Source organism: Chlorocebus sabaeus, chromosome 22 (genome assembly GCF_047675955.1).
Source record: "Chlorocebus sabaeus isolate Y175 chromosome 22, mChlSab1.0.hap1, whole genome shotgun sequence".
In the NCBI taxonomy this organism is placed as follows: domain Eukaryota; kingdom Metazoa; phylum Chordata; class Mammalia; order Primates; family Cercopithecidae; genus Chlorocebus; species Chlorocebus sabaeus.
In genome coordinates, this window is record NC_132925.1 from 28,400,329 (window position 1) to 28,425,466 (window position 25,138).

A 25,138-nucleotide genomic window follows, 5' to 3' on the forward strand; every position below is an offset into this window, starting at 1 on the left:
CATGCAAAGAAGTGAACATATTGATGTTGACAGCCAGAGTCTTTCCATATAATTGCTTAAAGCAAAAATTATCACATGGTTTTGAGGGTTAGCTACATAAGTAGAGGTAATGCACATGTCAACTACAGCATGAAGGATGAGAAGAGGACAGAAGGACCTATATAGTTGCAAGGTTTCTACATTTTATGTTAAGCAGTACAATATTAACTCTAAGTGGATTGTTAAAGGACTTATTTTGTCAAAATTGATAAAAAAGCAAAACCTAACTCTATTTGTTTACAAGTCATGAATTTTACACATAAACATACAGGTTAAAAGTAAACTGATAGAAAAAGATATATCAGGCCAACAGAAAACACAATAAGAACTAAGTGGCTATGTTATTATCAAATAAAATAGACCTCAAGGTAAAGATTACCAAACATAAAAAGACATTTCTTAATAAGTAAATATAACATCTAATAGCAAAGTTTTGACTAGTTTCGTTACTAAAGTTTGACTGGAACACAGCCATGACTATTAATTTATGTATTGTCTGTGGCTGCTTTTGTGCTGCAATAGCAGAGTTGAGTTGTTGTGAAAGAACTATGTCCCATAAAGCCTAAAATATTTACTGTCTGCCCCTTTACAGAAAATGTTTGCTAACTCTTGCAAAGGATTAAGTCACAAACAGGACACATGGCTAAGTACAATGGTATATATGCCAAAAGCAAAGTTCTAAATCTAGTTCATAACTATTTGAAAGGAGGAAAAGAATCAAATTATACTAAGACTGAGTTTTAGGGAATATAACTTGATAAGTACCTATAATGTATGAATGAATGACGACACGTAAGAAGTAGAAATTTAAACATATTTTCATTTAAATAACAGTCCTAACTCATGACAGAATCTCTCTTTATTCTTAAATAACTAGTCCTTTTAAGTAAATAGACCCAAAGGGACACTGACCTGATAATTTCCTAAGACAGAGCACACAGTTTCATTATTTTCCTTTTGTCCTGACATTAAATTAATGAACAATTTAATATAAACTTCAACCAACCAAAGTTTATGAGACGTGTCTATTTGTTCAAGTGGCAAGTGTAAATAGTAAAAGAAACTGTGTTAATGTATACTTTGGAGACAAACTCTCCCCAGCAAAATTTTAAGAGGATGTGAGTAATCCTAATATAATGATGCACTTTGTAAGTTTTGTTTTTTCCATCAGGAAATGGACATGCATACACACACACAAAACCCTGACTATGGTGGTGGTTCAAATTTGATTAAATTTTTTTTTTAGAAAAAAATATTTACACACACTTTTGCTTTTTAAATGAGGTACACAGTCCAACAAGAAAACAAAAGTAAGTGATATAGTAAAGGCACTCAGAAAAATAATAGAAACAATATGAAAGGTGTTACAAGAGACAGAAAGAGATGAAGGGTGATGATTAGTACTCACTTTCAAAGCTGCAGTATGGACTTTCCTCTTTAGGGAGAGAAGATTAGAAATAAACAGGTTAAAATTACATTAAAAAATGGCTATAATATATATATGGGGTAATTATATAGATCGTTAAGAAAAGGCAAACTGAGTTCTTTAAACACATACTTGTGAGAATGGGATAGATCTGTATTATCTAATAGGATGGTTATCAAAATTAAATTTAATAAAATTAAAAATTTAGCTTTTTCAGTTGCATAGGCCACATTTCAAGCGCTCAATGGCCACTTGTAGCCACTGGCTATGGTATCGGACATCACAGAACATTGCCATCACAGAAAATTGTATAGGGCAGCACTAGGCTAGGCTGTCTCAAGATGTCTGAATTGTAAAGATAGATTGATTTTCCCCAGAGTTTTTGGTTCATTCATTCATTTATTTCTTTAACGTTTTGTCCCTTTTATTTTATAGAACCTTTTATTCTTCAGTCTTATCTATCCACTTAAACTTTTTCGTATTTGATTGAAAATGCATGCGATTTCAAAAGAGAAACAGAATGTACCTCCTCTATAGAACAAATAGTAATTTAAAAAGTTTTACTCTGCATAATACCTTTTAAAAAATTTCCAGAACTGCACAAATCTAAATTCACTTAAATCAAAGAGAGATATGGTGAAGAAAACACCAACTAAAATTAATGACTGTAATGGTATAGCAATAAAATCAATCAAAATATTGATGTAAAAACTTTTCTGACACAGCAGTTAGAGCATATAATTCAAAGAAAAAGTACAGAAGGACCCTTGTATTTAACAAAAACCATAAAGGTATTTAACCTATGCTTTTAAATTAAATGAACCAATTAAAAACTATTTAAGACAACACATTAAATACAATTCATACCAGAATTAATAGTAAATAATATTTTTCTGAATATGCAGCAAGAGTAGAATCCAAATTATCTTTACGTAAATCATAAGAAACTTATAATTAATAATAGATGATCTGGACCACTATGCAACATTTGAAAAAAGAGGAAAAAAACCACTAAATATACCTTACAAAAAACTTCTACAAGTTATTAGATTTTTTTATGAGACAGCTATTGTGTTAAATGTAATCATTTAAATGTAATAGTTTAACACAATAACAGTTTTCTAATTTTTATACATTTTATTACCATTGCATTTTTTTCAAATTTAGAAATTATGCCACGTTACTGCATTTTAAATGCAATAATAAAAATTATTTTAAATTCACTAATATTCTCTTCTCTGCTTCTTCAAAGAAAAACTTCTCTAGCATTATCATACCTTCTCTCTTTCAACTGTACTTTTTACTTTTACTCCCTTTATATTTTTATTTTGTAATCTTTAGGATTGTTAGATCAAGAAAGTTTGGTCTTAAGATCTAAATAATCACAAATGACAACAAATAAGACAGGCAACACAGAATAGAAAGCAACTAAGAAAAAGGAAAGAACCTTAGAAAAATGATAATGAAGGTTAAAAATGATTTTCTAATGTAAGAACCAAAGAAAGCCTTAAGCAATAAAAGCCAGAAACAAAAAGCAAAACTTAAAAATTTAAATTTCTATTCAAACTATCAAATAAAAAACATGCATCAGATCAGGGACTTTACTAAATTAGATAACTTATTGTTGTGAAGTCACAAATTAACTCCCCTACCCACCCCCTCCAATAGATAAATACATCAAAAATATCATTAGATTACAAATTCCAAAATGCCATAATGTCTATATACTGAGATTCACAGTTTCTGGATTTATTTTTCCACCACTTAAACTGTGGATCATTGCTATCATGTGGGAGTGTTTGTTCAATTCCTCTTGCTGAAGTTTCACCAAAGACTCTTTCTCTTCCAAACGACCTTCTAATTGTGCCTTTTGAACCTCTAGGGAGGAAGCCTAAGGAATTGGGGTTGGGGGAGGAGGAATAATTGAGAAGAAAAATAACTTTAATGTTTTCTCTATACATATACTTTAAGATGCTTCTATTTTTTTATTTGTACAACAGCCATTTCAAGAAATACTATAAATATTATACTTCAGTTTATTCAATTATATGGTGGTTTAAAACGAAAAATCATTAAACATTAAAATTTATAATACAAATTGAGAACACTTTCAACTTGTCTTAAGTTAATGCCAGCAGCTGAAATTTTGCAGAAAATACTACACACTACATATTAAAATTACTAATAAGATAATTACATTAAAGCAGAACCAGAAAAACTGTAAATGTGATACTAAATTTTATGCCTCTTCCATTACTCAGTAGTAGTAGTAGATCAGTCTTTCAATCCTAGTCTGTTCTCATCTTTCTGGTAGTAAACAGGTCAGAAAGTACATTCATAGCTACCACTCAAGCTATGCAACCATGGTAATATAGAAAGAACCCTGGACTCAGATTCAGAATATTTATCTGTTGATTCACATATTAGCTGTGTGACTTTAGTAAGTAACCTCAGACTCAGTTTCTTCAGTTGTAAGTTGAAAATATTTATTAACATATTATATAATATTTGTTAGAGTGAAAATTATACAGCTACCTATGTATGACATCAAGTACTGGTAACCCCTTTCTGTATTCTTTGCACACTTGAAAATAGTAAGTGCTGACACAAAGTATCTGTTTAATAACTGCTTAACTATTTTAGAAAATACATTATGAAAACCTCGTAACAAATGATACTCAAGCTGCTTTGATATCCTAATATCTTCTAAAAAATTTGCTGAAGAAACAGTACATTCATTTATCCATATTTACCCTTTTCACAACAGACTTTTTCATTTTACTGCAAATGAGAAATGGAATAGATTCTTACCTTAATGCTCAGCTCTTTTCTTATCTGTTCTGTTCTGCTTAATTCTTTTCTAAGGATATCAATGGTTTCTTCCTTATCTTCCCTTTCCTTTTGTAAGGTTTTAATCTTTTCTTCTTGTACTTTTGTTTTCTGATGCAAATCTTAAAAAAAAAAGTCAAGTATATACACAGAGGTCTTACACTGACTACTCTGAAATGGTTTAGTAGCTACTATAAGAGCAAAAGAAAAATAACTAGAACAATGAAGAGAAACTTCTTTTTTATGACAGTATTCTATAGAAAATACCAAATCTCCATGTCTTTCTTCCATCCTCTATTCTAAATATAACATGCTATATAGGTGAAGGACAATCCTCAGAGTGTAAGGGTTAGAAAAGGGAGAGCTACAACTATGAAAAATTATATAGGTAGATGCCTGCGCTCTAAGGCAAGTGAGAACAAAAATGTTTTTCTGGATTATTTCAAATATACCATTAAGAAGCTAGTAACTAAAAGTTACCTAATACTGCCACCTGCTGTTATGTGCCTTAAACTTTTTTTTATTTTGAAAAGGGCAATCCATAATCCTAAATCATTTAACGAAGGAACAGAAAACCAAATACTCCAAGTTTTCACTTCTAAGTGGGAACTAAACATTGAGTACACATAGACATAAAGATGGAACTAATATATACTGCAGACTAGAGTTGGCAGGGGGTCGAAAATTACCTATTGTTACCTATTTGGTACTATACTCACTACCTGGGTGATGAGATCCATACCCCAAACCTCCGTGTCATGCAATATACCCAATGTAACAGACCTGCACACGTGCCCCTTGATTCTAAAAGTTGAAATTATAAAAAAACTAAATTAAATGAAATGGGCAATCATCTCTTTCCTTTTTTTCTTTGAGACAGTCCTGCTTTGTCACCCAGGTTGGAGTGCAGTGGCATGAACATAGCTCACTGCAGCCTTGATATCCCAGGTTCAAGTGATTCTCCAACTCACTTTAGCCTCATGAGTAGCTGGAACTACAGGTACACACTACCACACCTGGCTAGATTTTTGTATTTTTTGTAGAGATGGGGTTTCACCATGTTGCTCAGGCTGGTCTCAAATCCTGAGCTCAAGAAATCTACCCATCTCTGTCTTCCAAAGTGCTGGGATTACAGAAGTGAGACACTGTGCCTGGCCAATTTCTTACAGTTCCTAAATTTAAAAAATGTACTGCTTTTTCAGCTTGATCAAACTGAACTGCTTTTGTGAAACATTATGTCAAGAAAAGGGAAGCCATTTCAAATGTGATTTAAGGTTTAAAACAATAAGGGAAGTAGAAAATAAAAAAGCAAACAAAACCACTCATGCTTCCAAAACAAATACATTAAGAATAGACAATGTATTAAATAAGAAGCCACTTACTTGCTAGCTTATGTTCTCTGTCTACTAGCTGATTCTGTACTTCTTTTCTCTGTTCTTCTTTCTCTATTAATTGGGCAATACTTCTGAAGTTATAAAAAAATGGAAGAAAACATTAATGAACCATATGCCATTTGTAACTTTTTTCCCCTAACAAGCACTTTGGGAGGCCAAGGTGGGCAGATCACAAGGTCAGGAGATCGAGACCATCCTGGCTGACATGGTGAAAACCCATCTCTACTAAAAATACAAAAAAAAAAAAGGAAGGTCTCACTCTGTCACCCAGGCTGGAGTGCAGTGGCATGATCTTGTGCTCACTGCAACCTCTGCCTCCCGGGTTCAAGTGATTCTCCTGCCTCAGCCTCCTGGGTAGCTGAGATTACAGACACCCACCACAACACCCAGCTAATTTTTGTATTTTCAGTAGAGACAGAGTTTCACCATGTTGGCCAGGCTGGTCTCAAACTCCTGACCTCATGTGCTTCACCTACCTCAGCCTCCCAAAGTGTTGGGATTACAGGCGTGAGCCATCACGCTCGGCATTTAAAACAATTTCTAAGAACAGCAATTGCCTGTGAATTCCACCAAATATATATCTTATATCTAAAATAAGTGACAATTCTATTAATTTTATCAATAAAAAACAATATTCTATATAAAGAGAATCATTTTGGTTTTGAAAAATCCCACATATTCAGAATCCAGAACTAGAGATTTTACTTTTCATTTTGTTCCTTGAGTGACTCATTCAACTTTTTCACTGTCTCAATGTGTTTATTCAAAGAATCACATGTGATCTGTAAATCTTTATTCTTCTTTTCAGTACTTTCATTTCTGAAAAGACAAGAAAATGAGTTGGCATCATTATGGAGGAAAACATATGAAGGAGAAAAGAAACTCAATAGTGTTTTCTTTACTATCTCTTCTAACCAAATTTCATATGCTAGAAGAGAAGGAATGTTATGAACAAGCAGGACATAAACAGAATTTGATCAACTCTAAAAGGCAGTAAATACATGTTTTGGTTGACAGATGTAGTAAAAATTACTATGAGACAGATATGTGTGGGGCATTAATCTCATATTTATGGATATAAAGCCTTATTTTACAGATGATATTGCATTACATAATTTGCTATAAATAAGTTTAGGGTTCTACATTTGTCTCTTTAAAACTCTGCATCTAATAGTCCTATTTATTTTATCTGCAAAGTAAACACAGAAAAAAATCCTTTCTAAAGTGATACTTTGATACTCAACTACCATAAGCATAAAATGTCCTTTTTATTTCACTAAGTACAAAGATTTTAAAAAAGCAACCCAAAAACCAAACCAAAACAAACAAAAAAAACCAGTAGCCAAATTTGGCTAGCAGTTTTTGTATCTAATCCATACAGAAATTTCAACAATCTGAGTTTGAGTACCTTTAGACAGTCCTGACCATTACAAATGACCTTTTCCCCAGCCAGCTTCATTTACATGTTATCCATTTGTCCATTCAAGGAATTTCACCTTCTGGCCCCTAAATCACTAGCTGGAACAAAAGCAGGTCTTAGAAACCACATATTTTTCTTGGACCCTGCCTATGTCTTACGTTCTCTATGTGAGACATAGCAGGGACCCCCTTTTTAGGAGGTCTGAGGACCTCAAGCTGGAAAATAAAGGAAAATCCTGAGTTCATTCAAGGGAAATTCCAGGGACCTAGCTAGTCCTAGAAGTAAATAAGTAACTTGTTAAACAGGAAGGTAATAGTAGCCTAAATCAATAGTTAACAAACTTAAAGAGTACCAGAGAGACTTGATTCTTTATAGAACTTGAAGAAAACAACTTAACACATGTCCCTGAGTTGTATTTCAGAGACCCGGGCCCTCACTGAGGAACCCCAGTGACCAGATCCATTGACAAGTAGACCTCAGATAAGGGGGAAATTAAGGCTGAATTTTAACCACTGTTCTTTGTTCTAAGTTTCTTTCTCAGGGTCTTGAACAAAGTCACTCTCCCTAGCTAGTTCACATTTTTCTACTGACCCTAAATTTTTAAACAAAGCTGCTCTTCCTTAACCAACTGCAAATCGAAAAATCTTTGGGTCTACCCATTACGTGTAAGCCCCTGCTCCACAATGTCCTCTCCTTTAAACTTAAACCAATGTGTAACCTTTATTGATTTATGATTTTTGCCTGTAACTTCCACTTTCCTGAAATTTACTCCTGTCTTTAAAAATCCTTGCCTGCAAGCTACTGGGGGGCAGTCAAGATTTGAGCATTTGGCTGCCTGATCCTCCTTGCTTGGCACCCTGCAATAAAAGCCTTTTGTTCCATCACTGCAAACCTTGGTGCAGACACCTGGTTTTACTGTATTGAGCAAACGGACCCCATTTCAGTTCTATAACGTAATTTCTTCACTGCTGAAGTTCTCAACCTGGCTTATTGCTAATACCACACTTTATCAGTGGTGCCTCAAACAATCATACTTTGTAAAAAGTTGCTAGGGAAAATATCCTGCTAAAAAATTACTTTGTCATCATTTTCTAGATACTATTCATTTCTCACCCTTCATTATTATTGATGGGCAAATAAGCATATGTACCATGCCAAGCTAAAAATTTCTGTATCTCTGTATTAACAGCATAGAACAATCTTAAAATATAAAGTAATAAACAAGTTCCCCCAGAGTGCTTTTACTTTTATTGGTTGGTAGAAAATACATAATTTTTCCTGGTCTTCCCTGTAATTCAGAAGTTTTACAATTGGCGTAAAAAGATAAGAGTTTATAAGGGAGGGAAAACCAATCACACTTTGTTAGCAGGCACACAAATTGGTACAGGCTGAGCAACACTAATTTGAAAATCCAAAATCAGTCTAAAATCAACAGTACTCCAAAATATTAAACTTTTTGAGTGCTACCACTGTGTTCAAAAAGGATACTCAATCTGTATCACATTTTGGAGGAAAATTTAAAAATATCTATCAAAACATTAAATATACATACCCTTTAACTTAGCAATTCACCTATGCAAACTTATTCTACAGATATAATCACACATATTAAGTAAACTATAATTAATGACATTAAGAGATGAGTTAAACACACCTAGATTTCCATTCTATTAGGCTGAATGATATGAAATTGCCAATATTCAGCTACTTTTGATCTGCAGAAATGACCATTCAACCTAATACTAATTTGACAACTAAGTTTATTTAAAAATTATTAATGAAGTGCCTAACTATGCAGCAAGCACTCCTGCAGGCCCTAGGGATTTGTCAGTGATCAAAACAGACAAACTTGTCCTTGTGGAGCTTATCTCCCAAATGACTGCTGACTGTATGAATACATAAAAGTCAAATGGAAAGACCTGTATTTTGTTTCCAACATTGATACTGAGTTTGAGGAAGCAACACTTCATTTCATAATGACTTAAGTTTCTTGCTAATTACTTACCTTAGGTGTTATCAGAATACATGAAATGCTTACAAAAGGATTTTCGGGTCTCAGAAAAAAAAAATGCTGTTTGTTCATTCTAGATTCTAACCTTACACAGAAGATTTTACTTTATTTACCTCTGAAGAAGTTCCATGTAGGATTTTGTCAGTATTTCATGCTCTTCAGCCACAGACTCTAACTTCCTATTATGTTGAAAGAGATGCTCAATATCACTCTGGGCTCTTTCTGATTCCACTTGTTGTGCCTTCAGCAACACACTAAGCTCTTCATTTTTTTTCTCAACTTCTCTCAACATACTAGCAAGTGTCCGTGCCTTCAAAAACAAAACAAAACAAAAAATAGACTTTTCCATCATCTATATCATATGCTCAACACATACCTAGAATTTAAAAGTTTACTAATTAACTAATAAGCTGGTATCTATTGGGTCATGCAAAGCTGTATTAGTCATATATACTTAAGACTTTACTTCTAATAAGTTGGATACTGTTAGGATTTTTTATTTAATACATTATCTGATAAAAACAATCTCACTATGATCAAATTAATGGAAATGGATACAACTGCAGCAACATGAAGGTAGCGCTACATACAGTATTCAATTAAAAAGATATGGTCCTCAGAGGTAGCCATTAACACTAAACTGCTAAGTGTGCACACCATCAGCATTCTCATTTCAGGTGAGAATTAAGAACAAAATCTTAACGACATCACAGATGCTTAATCAAACACTTAAAATTAAGCTAGTATAATCAAGGAATATAACCTATATCATAACCTGCCTGTATTTATTATGTGATATGAAACACTAAAAAAGCAGAAAAATCACTAGAATAAAAAAACTCGGTTCCCTCCAGCCCTTTGGACTTTATTTTAGAATGCTAAACAAAACCCTAAGCCCTTCTCCGTTTTTGACTTTGTAAAGAAGCTATATCCAGTGATTTAGTACTATTTTTATAAGAAACTTTTCCAGTAACATGGATAAAATACTAAACTCTCTAATAAAATACAAGACATGTCCAACAGACAGAAAATATAAGAATGTGCTATGAGAAGAGAAGGAAAAATTATTTTAATATCACTAATGTTCTTTCTTGTAATTTGTGACAAATTCAACATACCAGTTAAGACAAATGAAACCATGTTAAAATAAGAAAAAAAGAAATAAATACGGGGAAAAAAAAAAGAATACCATTATTCTAAAAATACTTAAGAGTCATTTTACTAGTCACTCATTTTGATGCATCTATCAAAAGCCAGGAACACTTTATTATAATTCATTCATTATAAATAATATCAAGTTGTATAGATTCCATTTGTATCTGCTGGTAATTTCATATTGCTGCAGTAAGTTCACTCTTAAGGTATACATTATATATGTACATAGTAGAATGCCAAATTTACTGAGCATCTATAACGTGCCAAGTGCTATGCTAGGGCCTGGAGCTATAGAAGCAGTCTTTGATACCATGAGTGGTGGGATAAAAGAATTTCCACATGGTTTGAAAAATGTTATTGAGAGATAAGCATAGGTTTGATACACAGAGGAAGGATTGTCAAACATATGTGTGGGAAGGAGACCAGAGTAGGCTTCTGGGTAATGGGGGTATTTTAACTGAAATCTGAAGGATTCTGAGTTAGGCAGAAGAGAGGAAAAGGTGTTCCAGACATGCTAAGTCAAGGAAAGTCGAGGAAATACCAGAATATGTCAAGTTCCAGAAAAAACAAAGTAGCCTAACACGGTTGACTGCAAAGAACGCGCAGAAATGAAAGATGTGGATTGAGGACTATGTAGTTAGATTCCTTATATGCCAAACTAAAGAATTTTAATGATATTCTGAAAGCAATAGCAACTACTGTGAAAGATACTCAGCACAAAAGGGACAGGATCATTTTACTGCCTTAGAGATCCCTGGAGGAGGGGCTAGGTAAAGGGGTATAACCAAGGAAAGATGACTGGCTGTAGAGTAGCTGAGAAGAGGGTAGAAGACTAGAGGGAGGAAGACTAATTGCTCTGCTATGATTCATACAAAAAATGAAAAGGATTCAGCCTGTAACAAATAGTGGTAGAAACAGAGATACGGCAGAAAAGAGTAATATTTAGAAGGTAAAATCAACTGGACTTGGTGAATAATTATAGGAGGTAAAAACTGTGTGATTTCCAGGGTTCTTATTTGTAGAACACTAAAAACAGCAGAGGGAATACATAAGAATAATTCTAAAAAGGAAAGGGCGATTAGTTCATTATTGGTTATGTTGAGTTTGTGGTATTTGCTGTATATTTAAATGGAGCAACATAGGCACCCGGTGCTCAGGAAAATGATCTGTGCTTGACATATAAAATTAGGAACATTACTATTTTGGTAACCACTGAAACCACAGAACACAAAACTGAAGGATAAAGGTTTAGAACAAAATCTTCAGAGTCCCCAACACTTAAAGGTACAACATAAATAATACAGGAAAATAATACTAGATAGGAAAAAAAATCAGATAATGATGTAACCAAAATTAGAGGACAGAATTTCAGGAAGAAGGAAGTAGGCATGTCAAATGCTAAGGAGAATGTAATTCAATTAGAGTAACAAATACATAACTAATATTTTGCATGTTTTACTTCATTTTTTAAATTTTTCTAGAAATCAGATGTGTCTTCATATTCTACACACCTCTGTTTCAGCTTGAGTTCTTTGACAGCGATGCTGAGCAATCAGTCTATCAGCCTGTGCAAGGGCTAGAGCTTTTGTTTCCAAAAGATCTTGTAGCCTGCTTTCTTTGGACTACAAGAAAACATATCATTAATTTTCATTTAAGGAATACATCTATTAAAGCATATTATACATCATTAAAATAAGCTTATACTCACAGCTAATGTGGATAGTTTCATTTCATATACATCCATTATGTCAGATATTCTCACATCACAAATCTGATCCTTCACCTACATTTTAAGAGTAAAAAAAAAAAAAATCAGAAAATTTTAATAAAATATTTTGACACAATGACAAAATAAGTGCCTATTTCAAAACTAAATCATTAAAACTTAATGATGAGTAACAAAATAAAAACAAATGCTACATCAGATAGGTCACAAATATTTCTCTTTTCTTTTTTGAGATGGGTCTCACTCTGTCACCCAGGTTGGAGTGAAGTGGTGTGATCGTGGCTTACTGCAACCTCTGCCTCCCAGGTTCAAGTGATTCTCCTGCCTTAGCCTGCCGAGTAGCTGAGACAACAGGCATGTGCCACCACGCCCAGCTAATTTTTTGTATTTTTAATAGAGACGGGGTTTTGCCATACTGCCCAGGCTGGTCTTGAACTCCTCAGCTCAGGCGATCTGCCCGCCTCGGCCTCCCAAAATGCTGGGATTACAGGTGTAAGCCACCACACCCAGCAAAATGTTGAAATTTTGACTGATTTTTCTTCATTTCCAAATTTTCCAAAATATTGTTATTTTTTATATTAAAAAATAAGTTTTCAATAGTGAAATCTATACCTAACAGTGTTTAGATACACGTTATAATAGGGGCTGACATGTAGCTAATATGTACTAGGTTATAATTGCTATTTTTCACTCACCACCATTCCAGACTGAAGTTTCTCTATTAATTCTTCAATATTCAATCCAGGAACACCATCTTTCAAATGAGGAGGAGTTAAACACTTTACTGATGTAGGAAAACTGTGATTTGATGATTGCCAGGGCATTTTTCTGGGTATATGTTCTGTTTCCTGTTGTCTATAGGCATTATTTGCTGCTATACTTTCTCCAAGTCTGAATGGGAGTCAAAGAAAGGAAAAAAATATATATGAAAATAGAAAAAAAGGCAGACTTAGTGTAGACTTAGGGAATCTTTAGGAATGGGTCCTTTTTTTGAATAGATATCTTCAAATAATCTTGGAGACCATGATGAAATGAAGTCTTTGGAAATATTCCAAATTTTCCAGAGCATCTACTTTTCTGTTTCTAACCCTTTATAATGACAGTTTCACTTCTGGTTTGGAGGCATTGTAAGACTAGTTTATGAGTGTGGATTATCTGTAATAAGTTCAAAGTTATTGGTACTGGTCAGAATAATGTTCTTATCATGGGGGATATCACCTGGCCTTTACATCCTTAGTCTTTTACCTTTCTCACTCAGTACATACTTTTCACCAACCTGACTTCCATTCCAGCCCTTTAAAATCCTCTCTTTCTCCTACCCCAGGCCTTCATATGAGCTGTTCCTTTACCTGGAACATGCTTTCTACCACATCTCCACAGGGCTGGCTCCTTCTTATCATCAGATCTTAGTTCAAATTCACCTCTTCAGAGGGAATGCCCTATATAATACTATTATTAACCATCCATCCTCTCCATAGTGAAGTGTCTCTTAACTAAAGTACAAACTGCATGATGGCAGGCACTCAGTCTAATTTACCATAGGCTGGGCATGGTGGCTCACACCTATAACCCCTGCACTTTGGGAGGATCATTTGAGTCCAAGAGTTCGAGACAAGCCTGGGCAACATGGTGAGACCCTACCTCTACAAAAAATAAATACATTAGGCAGGTGTGGTGGCACACGCCTGTGGTCCCAGTTACTCAGGGGGTTAAGTAGGGAGTATCACTTGAGTCCCAGAGGTCGAAGCTGCAGTAAGTCATGATCACACCACTGCACCCCAGGCTGGGTGATAGAATGAGACCCTGTCTCGAAAACAAACAAGTAAATACACACACAAAAAAATCCTACCTACCAATGCATCCATAATATACATTCAGCTTATTAAACTGCCCAAGATAATGTCAAATAAGGGCACTAAATAGTAAGCATAAAATGGACACCTGAGATAATGCTCAAAGAAAAAGTTATATACAACACAAATAGGATAGGGAATGCCAAGACACAAAATGGTGGGAAGGCCTCACATACAGAGGCAGAGGATAAGACTCCCATGTTCAGTGAGGCTGCAAATTTCCCCTTTGAAGCTTTTGAGGTTTTGTTTCATGTCAGATTACCAGTTTATGCAAGTAGGCCATCACAAAATAGAGCAGCTTTACAGACCACTTTTAACTTGTAACTTGAAAAGCTTCCTATGTATTTTTGTTGTTGCTGTTAAAAAAATTTATTATAAAATTAAGGGAATTTTGGTTACATGTTCTCTAGGTCTTACATCCCATACTTTAACTCTTAAGGTATGATGACCTAAATTGCTAATTCTGAAAAGTGGAATCGCTAAATCAGTGAATAGCATATAGCATGGACCAGCACACTTTTTCTTATAGGTCAATAGTAAGTATTTTAGACTCAAGAGCCTACTTGGTCTCTGTTACAATTACTCAATTCTGCTTTTATAGAGTGAAAGCAATATAGACAGAGTATAAAAATGTGTGGGTATGGCCATATTCTAATAAAACTATTTACAAAAACAGGTGCCTGCCCACTGGCCAGTTTGCTGACCCTGGTATATAGGGAATATCTTATCTGTTGATCAACTGCTTCAAATTATTCAAACCATTTTTACAAATTTGTATGTATAAATGACTTTAAAAAAGTTTTTAAACCAGACTCCTAATAGACATTTAGTTCAGAGAGACCTGAAACCTGAATTTTTTTCCAGCGTAATTGCAAATACTCTTATTGCTTGAAATTAACAAGTATAGTAGAAAATTTTGCCTGGTAGTCATTTTTCCACTTTCTGATAAACACTCAGATTTTTTTCTTGAGGAACTCTCCTATTCTCCTATCCCAAGTAACTTTTAGTCCACATCGTTCTCATTGATTACCCAGGACTGGTCAATGACTAATGCTTAGACCTTTTCCTTAAACAGTCGGGAAGGAACAGCTCTTTCTATGGAGGAACTAAACTGGGAGGATGTAAGCTTAGAGTGTCCAGAAGTTATCATTAAGAAGAAGTGGCTAGAGACATAGAGGGATGGTACCTGAAAAACATTTAACTGCCTGGATCTAGCTTTTCCCTGAGTGAGTATACATCTGAACTTCTCATTTATAAGAATCAAACATTTTTAGAAATCATTTGAAAAATTACTATTACAATGAAGTCTTCAATTCACTAATTTGCTTGTCTATCTATACTGAGGACTAAAGAAACATAGCAGGGTATTCCAACACCACAAGAGATAACAATGCAAATGATTACAACTCACACTAAAGCAGGAAAATCTGGTAGTGGAGCAGCTTCCAATAATATTCTCAGTCCAGACTGTACTTGTTCTCTATTATCTGACGTTAAAGCAAAAGCCAAAGGAGTAATCAAACGTGGGTCCTAAATAAATCAGACACCAAAAAAGAAGCGGCAGAAAGAATAGACAATGTCAGCTCTTTTAGATATGAGGTGAGCAAATATATCTAAATCTTAATTCTAGGCAAATTCTAAAATGTTTCTAATGTTTGAATATATTACAGTCTATATTATAATATAGTTTGAATATATTATACCTTGTTAAAGCTGTTTACACTGCCATGTAATCGATATGAACACTAGTTTAAAAAAAAAAACTTGGCAAAGGTTTTGAATGCTTTCAAATGTGCCTATAAAAATTATAACTTATATATTTTCACGGATTAAAAAACCCACAACTGACTGATGTGTAGAATTAATGTTTTTTCCAAGCTATCATTTAAAAGAAAAAAATGGCCAATCACTTCCAAATTAAGGCCATAAAATAAAAGGTAAAATTCAAATTAAATTAGAACATTTAAAGAACAAAAAAATACTTACTTCAATCATTCATGTCAGTAAATATTTTACATTAGTATTGTAAGTCCCAAATCATCAACATATATCTAAAATGTCTGCGACCAGAAGTGTTTCAAATTTTTGATTTTTTTCAGATTTTAGAATATTTATATATACTTACTGGTTGGGCATCCCTAATTCAAAACTCCAAAATGCTTCAGTAAGCATTTCTTTTGAGTATTACCTTTGAGCCTCATTTTGGTACTTAAAACATTTTGTTTTTTGGAGCATTTCAGATTTTCAAATTAGGGATGCTCAATCTGTATTATGAAAAACACATCTTAAATAATGGACAAAACATCAGTTTGACTCCTTTAAAAAATACATTGAGATATTAGTGAAGAAAATATTAAAATATAAATCCCTTATAATTAAAATGTTGAGTACCTTGTAGGTACTTGAGCATAATCCAATATCATAGAACTGTGATAAGAACAGAGCTTTATCTCCAAAACCCTCAATGGTAAGCCTCATTATTTCCAGTTTGTAGTCAAGGAAATTGAAGTTGAGAGAGGTGAAATAACTTACTCAAGTCTGTACTAAGAACTAGTAGAGTCAACATTTGAACTCAGTCCCTTAAACATGTTCTCAAAACATACGAGTGGTCCCTGCCTAAGGTTTCAGTTTTGGCTTCTACACTGTCTACACAGTCACTAGAGCCATCTCTGTCAAGCTACTGTAATAACTTAATTCACACATTTTTATTAAACATCTGTTGTAAAGGTAGGTGCTGTAGATATCAAGGTAGATATTATTACACAAAGTTTTTAAGAGGCCAATGTTTTGGACTAGTCTCCTACACGATGCTTTAGCAGACCAGACCAAACCAGAAAGGAGTCACTTGGATGAGTGCCATGTAATCAAACTGCACTTTGAAATGGGCCAGTTTTCCCAAAAACCAGGAGATTTCAGTCAACCTGAGTCAGTGTAATAAGGAACACCCCTTTATTATAACTCTATAAGAAAAGTAACTTTGAAATGACCAATCTGCTTTCAGTTCCCTATTTGTGCTTTCTTCAGCCTTTTTCGGGTCTATAAAGTCAACTTTCTCTGCTTAGCCCAGGGGAATGATTCATTCTATTTTATGGAATGAGGCTGCCAAATTCTAGAATCACAAATAAAAGTCAGTTAGAACTTTGAACTAAATTTGTTGTACTTTGTCTTTTGATAACATCTAGAGATCTTATTCAGCTACTATCATCATTGAAATTCGTGACTTAGCTATTTTCTGCACAGCCCTTCTAATTACCACAATCAAGTCCTTTTCTTCCAGCTGTCTCCCTATCCCCTTAATACCCTACATCAACCCTAACCAAAAACAAAAACCCTAAAACAAATACCACTCTTCCTCCAACGCCAACAGAAACAAATGAAGAAATGTACAACACAAGAAAGGAAAAGGCTGAGGAAGCAGCACTATTGTGAACATTCTCTACATTAGTGTCATGAGCACGTATGTTCAATTCCTGTGAAAGTATATAAAATAACTGTGCAATGAGACTATTATAACTGCTTAAGACAACTTTAAACTTTCTTCTCAATGCCAATTCAGAGAGTTATCTTCTAAAGATTAAGAACATTAAAAAAGAAACTTGTATTAGGACCATTTTTGTATGAATAAACTTCAATGTTTGAAGAGTTTAAACTCACCTGAAGGATTTTGTAGAAGCTTACTTCCATACCAGGAACCAAAGGTTTAAGTTTGTTAATCAAATCAAGAGTTTTCAAAATTACATCAGCAGCAAGTTTGCTTTAAAGATAAGTCACATTTAAATTAGATAATTGAAAAATTTCTTAAAGCTTGTTTCTGTCCAAAATTCTAAAGAAAATGAAAAATCCAACACTTTTGTTTTTAAAATTCAAGATGATAAAGTCCTGTATCTATTGAGAAGTAAAAATCTCAAAGCAATCAACATTCTTATAACTCAAGACCCAAAGAGAGCAAACTGGCATTAACAGCCTTAGTTTAGACAGTGTTTCTTTTACTACCAACATGCTTCAACTTTCTGTTTCAAGTAAGTAGTAGTTTTGAAAGATAGTCCATTTAATTCTTAACTTTGTCACTAGAATATCAACAATAGATGGTAACCTTAGGCAATATAGAATATCTAATATGTAATAAATGAATTATACTAGGTCATGTTCTGAGTTTTGTACCTGAAAGGAGTATACACATATAAAAACAGATAATTCTAACTCTAAAGGTGCACAATTAGTGACAATTGTGACATTTGTGGAAACAGAAACAAATCATAGTGTCTAGCACTTAGTAGGTCCTCAATAAAGATTTATTAGATGGACTTAATTCATGGGGGGGTATAAAATAATATCTTATTACCATCAGTGAAAATCCACCTTTAACCATAATTCCTGACCTGCTAAGGAGAATTGACTGTTACTAAAAAACCTTCAGCAGTGACTGATTTCCTTGTAATAAAAAGACCCTTCTGTTTTTTCATGCTTTTCATTTAAAAAAGTAAAATTATAGTTAATTACTGAGGCAATGTCAAAAAGGAGCTCCAGAAATGTTCAGAACCCTTAGATAATTACAGTAAGTTAAAACAAGACAAAACAAACCTAAACAATAAAAAACAACAAATTTAACATTTCTTCAAAAAGCACATAATCTACAAATTGAATGAATTTACAAAAAATTCATTATGAAAATATGTTTGTTAATCTGTTATACCTTAAGTTATAACCAAAAGATGGTCCTCCAAAAGGATGAGAATCACCACATCTTTTGATTTTTTACTGCCTTGCCATTTTGTCATTAGAGTTTATATACTCACCATAATTCCGAATCTGCAACCTTTGTTCCAAACCCCAGGTCAATCTTGCCATATGTAAACTGTTGTTCTATCAGAGTGGTACACTTGACAGTTGTCAGGATTTTTGCAATGTGCATTTTTAGTGTATCATCTCCACAGAGAGGTAAGTTTTGTTAAGACATACAACAAAAAAATTCTCACTTTATGTGTAAAAGGTAACATTCAGGATGATTTCACACAAATTATATCATCACTGTTGTCCAGTATAATTATTGTTAAATTAGCTCAATGACAGACAAGGAAATTGAAACTCACACAATTTAAATGAGTAGTAAATGTTAAGAGATGGACTGGCACCAAAAGTTTCTGACTCAATGGTTAAAACAGCGAGGATCTCTCTCCATTGGATGTGTGTTTTTTGTTAGCAAGAATCTCAGTGGTTCAATAAATATTTATTGAAAAAGGGGAAGTTGTTTTGTCATATTTGTATATTATAAATTAATGTAAATAGCAGCTATTTAAAAAGGGCCAAGCTGTGGTCTAATTCAATGAGAAGGACCCACTTTAATAATTATAAATATCTCTAAGGTCAAGCAATCATGTATCCCTACTGCAGTGGTTTTCAACTTTGGCTGCATGTTAGAATCACCTGGGTAGTTTAAACAATCACAAACAAAAAAGCCAACACGCAAACACACACCACCTAATGATTTCAGGGTTTCACATCACTCCACTTAAATCAGAATCTCTTTAAGTAAGGTTCTGCATCGATTTTCTTTTTTTTTTTTTAACATGCTCTCCAGGTGATTTTACGTAGGAAATCAGGGTTGAGAATCACGGCTTTAAATGAGGAAAATTAAGGAGCAGTACCTTAGAAGAGGATATTAAACAAGGTTGAGTTTGCTCTAGGACAGAGTAGAACATATTCTTGTTGCATTGAGATACAAGGAAACCTGACTAGATACATTTAAGAGATCTGGTTGAGATACAGTGGCTTTATACTCATAGTAAAAAAGTATTAATGAAATATTTTAAAATTGGGACTTGGACTTCTTAGCAACTCAGAATTAGTTGGTCTATGAAAAAGTAAACACAAGGAAGACCTAGAAAATCAGTATCTAGAAGTTAAGTAGTGAAACTAATAGTTCAAGGTTTCTTTTTAAATGAATGAATTTGTGTTGATATACTTGTCTTTTTGTATAACCATTATTAAAGCAATTATGAAGGCTTTATTTTGAAAACATAAGGTAAAACAACTGAGCTAAAATCATGACAACTCTATCAGTATTTCCTTATCCACGAATACACATCACCAAAAAAATGGCACTACTAATCGTCCAGGGGAAATAATTAGCATTAGGCAGAAAACAGTAACAAGGAGTAACAGAATAGTTATTTTAAAATTTACCACCAAATGTCAAATTGTGATATAAATGTTAAAATAAAGCTTCAATAGCATTTTTAAAAACGTACCTTAGCTTAAAAGTTTCACACAGAAAAATAAGGAAAAAAAATCATGGATCTTTTTCAGAATCATTGAGAATTTTTTCTACACTTCAAATTTCAGTTCAATAATTCTAGATAAATAGCATAAAGTGACAAATTACAAATAAAGACAAAATGCAGTGAATGCAATACTAGAAAAAAAAGAATGGTTAGTTATATAGTTTTCATGTTGATGACAGTAAAGGATATTTAACAAAACTTCAATGGCCTTGGCAATTCTTTCACATTTTTTTCTTATTAAAGCCTCATCCAGATTTTGTTCTGTGAACTGAAGTTGATCAAGGATTGTAGGCAGCAGAAGGGTGACAAAACGATCAGCCGAGGAACAGTTAGCAGCATCTATGACATCCTGGAGAATTATCCATCACAAATGATTAAAAACAAAAATGGAATATACAATACAGAAATAGTCATCATTGAACTCTAACACTCTCTTTAAATTTTTAATATTTCCTTCAATATGCCATTGACTTAAGTCTCTTGTGAATAAATTTTTATTTAAAATTTATACTTTTATTCAGTTTTGAGGGCTATGGCTTTTTTCTCAAATTAGTAAGGTTTTACAAATAAGACTTTCTTAAACAGACTTTGTGATTTAAAAATTATTCTAAACTAAAAGTATTTACTGAAAACAAATATCCTGAATCTGCTAAAATTATAATAATTACATAATAGACACTGGTCTTAATAGTTTATAACCACAAATAATTTCCATCAAGATCCTCAAAGGGCTTTTTAAATGTTAAAACTGATTGTTAAATAATCAAGACCAAGATAAAATAGAAAATTTTGTGCATAACTCTTAATGAACATATTTAATCACTTCATACACATATTTGTATATAAGATCCAGTTATGCGAAGGGAAATACTTTCAGGAGATACTGGGTTAGACAGAATGGACTTATAAACACGGAGAATAGTAGAGAATACTAAATTGCCCAGATAGTAAGATCTACCAGAATGTGGAGTTTTGTCTGTATCTTAAGTGCCTAGCACATTATCTGGCATGCTCTACTCCATTTCACTGACTGAATCCAATATGCCTCTATTATCCATTCAATGGCCTAATAAATAATAATAATGATAATAATCCATGCAACGGCATCTATTGCAATGGAGAGACAATGCAACTATTCAAAGTAGTCATGCAACAAATTATATAAATCTTTTTAATATCTTTACTTATTACACTGAAATGAGCACTATATATATAAACTATTCAGTGAAAAAAAAGAAAACACGAATATATATGACTGGTAGAAAAAAACTTAGCATGTCTAGTATGACTGTTAGTAATTGAGATATTTTCCTCAAGTGTATGAACTGGACGTTTACTGAGAATGTTTTTGAAGACAAATTGTTAATTGAGAGTCACAAAAGTAGAAAAGTCAATCTGTCAGTCATACTATTACCTCAAATATTTCCTTGAACAACTCCAATGCTAAAACAGAACAGTTTTCTGATCCGTCCAAAGGCTGGCTTAACCAGCGCAGTAAAGCCACAGTAGGTTCTAAACATTTAGTATGGCTTCCCAGAGTGGCGCTGCCAGGTGGAGACTGTTCAAACATCATTTGAGTGAGCACATGGCGCAGCTGAGTCACTGAACAGAAGGCAAGAAGTAATTCTAAAACCTGTGCAATATAAAGTCTTCATTAAACATCAATCTCATTGGACTTTAATATACAAAGCAAGTGTATGATGAAGCTGAAAATGCTACATATTTTAAAGAAAATATTCTTTTTTTTTTTTTTTTTGAGACGGAGTCTTGGTCTGTCGCCCAGGCTGGGGTGCAGTGGCACAATCTCAGCTCACTGCAACCTCCACCTCCCGGGTTCATGCCATTCTCCTGCCTCAGCCTCCCGAGTAGCTGGGACTATAGGCGCTCGCCACTACGCCGGGCTAATTTTTTGTATTCTTTAGTAGAGACGGGGTTTCACTGTGTTAGCCAGGATGGTCTCGATCTCCTGACCTCGTGATCCGCCCGCCTCGGCCTCCCAAAGTGCTGGGATTACAGGCGTGAGCCACCGCGCCCTGCCAAGAAAATATTCTAAAACAAAACTTAAAAGTTTTTTCTTTCAATATTATTTTTCAAATGTGTGAATAGATTCCAGAAGGTTACAAAATAAACTTATTAATGGTGCTTACTCCCGATAAGCAGGACTGTGAGAACGTCAGAGGAAAGGTCAACTTCAACTAATGTTAAACTCCTCCCACTCCTTCCATAGTACTTAAATTATTTTTAAACACAAACCTGTTTTGTTTATAAATGACCCAAAAAACCCTAAAAAATAAAATTGGAATTAACAATACTTGTTATAATCCTAAAATTCAATAACTGCTATAAAGGATACTGTAGCATAGAATATAAAACCTTCAGGATGGTTATTTCCACACTGTTTGCATACTGTTGGCATTATGCTCCTTAGCTCTCCTACTATACCACATTTTTCCTCTACTTTATAAACTGGGCCTTATACCATAACATCCACCATCAACCTGTTTATTAGATGTTAAGATAAATTCCACTTCATTTCACATACTACCAACCTATCACTAAAATAAAAATTTTTTTCTTAAGATCTCCTTGCCTCTCTACTTATTTCCAACTTTTTAAAAGTCTGTTTCTTACAAATGATATATAATTGGGATTTGTGTTTTAATCAACTTGATAGTATCTGAATTTAGGAGAATCCAGTCCATTAGCATTTACTGTAAAAATGATAATCTTTAATAAATATAAACTGTAGTGCAGTCATGTGTCACTTAGTGATGCTTATGCGGCTTAATGCATCATTAATTTTGTTGTGTGCACATCATGAGTGTACTTACACAAACCTAGATGGTAGAGTCTACTACATCCCTTTATTGCCCAGGGGCTGCAAACCTGTACAGAATATTACTGTACTAAATACTGCAGGCAACTATAACACAATTGTAAGTACTTGTGTATCTAAACACAGAAAAATACAGTATAAAGATTAAAAATGGTACACCCATATAGGACACTTGCAGGACTGGAAGTTGCTCTGGGTGAGTTAATGACCGAGTAGTGAGTGAACGTAAAGGCCTAGCACATTACTGTATATTGCTGTAGACTTCATAAAGACTGTATGCTTAAGTCACACTATTTTAAAAAATTTCTCTAATAAATTAACCTTAGCTTACCATAACTTTTTAATTTTATAAACATGTCCATTTATAAAGTTTTTGACTCCTTTGTAGTAAGAGAAACACACTGTACGGCTATATAAAAATACTTTATTTATATCTGTATTCTACCAGTTGTTTTTCTATTTTTTAAATGTTGGTTTTTTCTTTTAAAACTTTTTTTGTTAAAAACAAAGACACAAACACATACATCAGCCCAGGTCTACACAGGGCCAGGGTAATCAATACCACTTCCACCTCCACATACTGTCCCACTGGAAGGTCTTCAGGGGCAATAACACACAGGGAGTTGTCATCTCTAATAACAACAATACCTTCTTCGGGAATACCTCCTGAAAGACCTGACTGGCTGTTTTACAGTTAACTTTTTATAAGTAGAAGCACACTCTAAAATAACAAAGAATAAGTGGTAACACCCTTATGAAAATACTATGTACTGTACACAATCTTAATATGTGCTATACTTTTATACAGCTGGCAGTTCAGTAGGTTTGTTTACACCAGCATCACCACAAACACATGTAATGCATTGCACTACCATGTTAGAATGGCCATAATGTCATAGACAATAAGAAGTCTTTGTCATTGACTAAAACGTCATTACAGAATGTATATTTATTTTTGAATAGGCAATACATTCACCTGGTTCAAAAGACAAACCCTGTAGGCAAGTAATTGTTTGTGTATCTTACCAGATGTCTGTTATAAACATACAAGCAGATAGCTTTCCATATACACTAGTTTTCTTTTAATGTACAAATATAAAAGTAAAAAAACTAATTACTAGTGCAGAGTTAGATGACTTTCCCAAAATGAACATATTCCCCTGTTGATGGCATTTGGGTTATCATTGTTAGCTATTAGGAACAGTACTACATTTTGTACACATGTATACAATTCTTTGTGATAAATACCTGTAAGTCAGATTTCTGGGTCATAGTTTATACATATGCCCAGTGTTAATAGATACCAGTTTTCATAACTGGTTGTACCATGAGTACTAAATGAGAGTTATGGTACGTTTGCTATTTTCCTTATTTTTCATTTTAATCAACTGGTGGGTGTCAGATGGTATCATACTACCGTTTAAATCTGCATTTCCTTGAAGATTGATAAAGTGGTACAATCACTTCATGTTTATTGACCAATTCAACTTTTTTGCTCAAGTATCTGTTGGGCTCTGTGTTTTTTCTGACACATACATACAACGTAGAAAAATAATACATTTTGGATAAGAGTCCTTTGTTAGATATTTGTATTGTAGTTATCTATTCCCGTTCTTTGACTTTTCATTCTTTTATTAGTGGTCTCTTCATGAATAGAAACTTAATTTTAATGTAGCCCAACTTATAGACTTTTCTACTGCATAGTTAGTGCTTTTGTTTCCCGTTTAAGAAAATCATTGTCTACCCCAAGGCCATGAAGATACTCTGTTAGGTGTTTCTTCTAAAACCTTCATTATTTTTACTTTTCACATTTAAATCTACAACCTGTCTTATACTGATTTTTGCATTTGGTATGAGGTAGGGGGTCAAGATTCAGTTTTTCCCCATATGCATATTCAATTGACCCAGTGTCATTTATTGAAATGATCATACTTTCAAGACTCTACTGTTGTCAATCAGGAGAACATATGCTGTGAGTTTGGTTCTGCTCCATTCTGTCCCACTGGGCTATCATTACGACAAAATATTGCACTGTCTTTAGACTAATCCCCTAAGCACCTGACATTTAAAAAAATCAGTAAATAGCATCATTTAAAAACTTCATGTCCTATTTGTCACGAGAATATAAATAAAACATATATTTACTGATCTCGTATCCAGCCAATTTG

The 25,138-nt window shown here is 33.7% G+C and overlaps 1 protein-coding gene across 2 annotated transcripts in view; it reads right to left on the bottom strand.

Annotated features, from left to right (window-relative positions):
• Positions 1-1,625: 1,625 nt before the first annotated feature.
• CIP2A (cellular inhibitor of PP2A) overlaps positions 1,626-25,138 on the bottom strand; it is a 40,153-nt gene continuing 16,640 nt past the window's right edge. For both annotated transcript variants that reach the window (XM_007985890.3, XM_038003291.2), the window contains 13 exons: positions 21,549-21,767; positions 20,324-20,483; positions 18,650-18,791; positions 17,508-17,607; positions 15,265-15,383; positions 12,696-12,891; positions 11,983-12,057; positions 11,786-11,896; positions 9,233-9,429; positions 6,394-6,507; positions 5,677-5,759; positions 4,277-4,416; positions 1,626-3,356 (listed from right to left, as the gene is read on the bottom strand). In XM_007985890.3, coding sequence (XP_007984081.1) covers positions 3,186-3,356; positions 4,277-4,416; positions 5,677-5,759; positions 6,394-6,507; positions 9,233-9,429; positions 11,786-11,896; positions 11,983-12,057; positions 12,696-12,891; positions 15,265-15,383; positions 17,508-17,607; positions 18,650-18,791; positions 20,324-20,483; positions 21,549-21,767 — 1,827 coding nt within the window. In that variant the 3' untranslated portion in view covers positions 1,626-3,185. The remainder of the gene's footprint in view (positions 3,357-4,276; positions 4,417-5,676; positions 5,760-6,393; positions 6,508-9,232; positions 9,430-11,785; positions 11,897-11,982; positions 12,058-12,695; positions 12,892-15,264; positions 15,384-17,507; positions 17,608-18,649; positions 18,792-20,323; positions 20,484-21,548; positions 21,768-25,138) is intronic.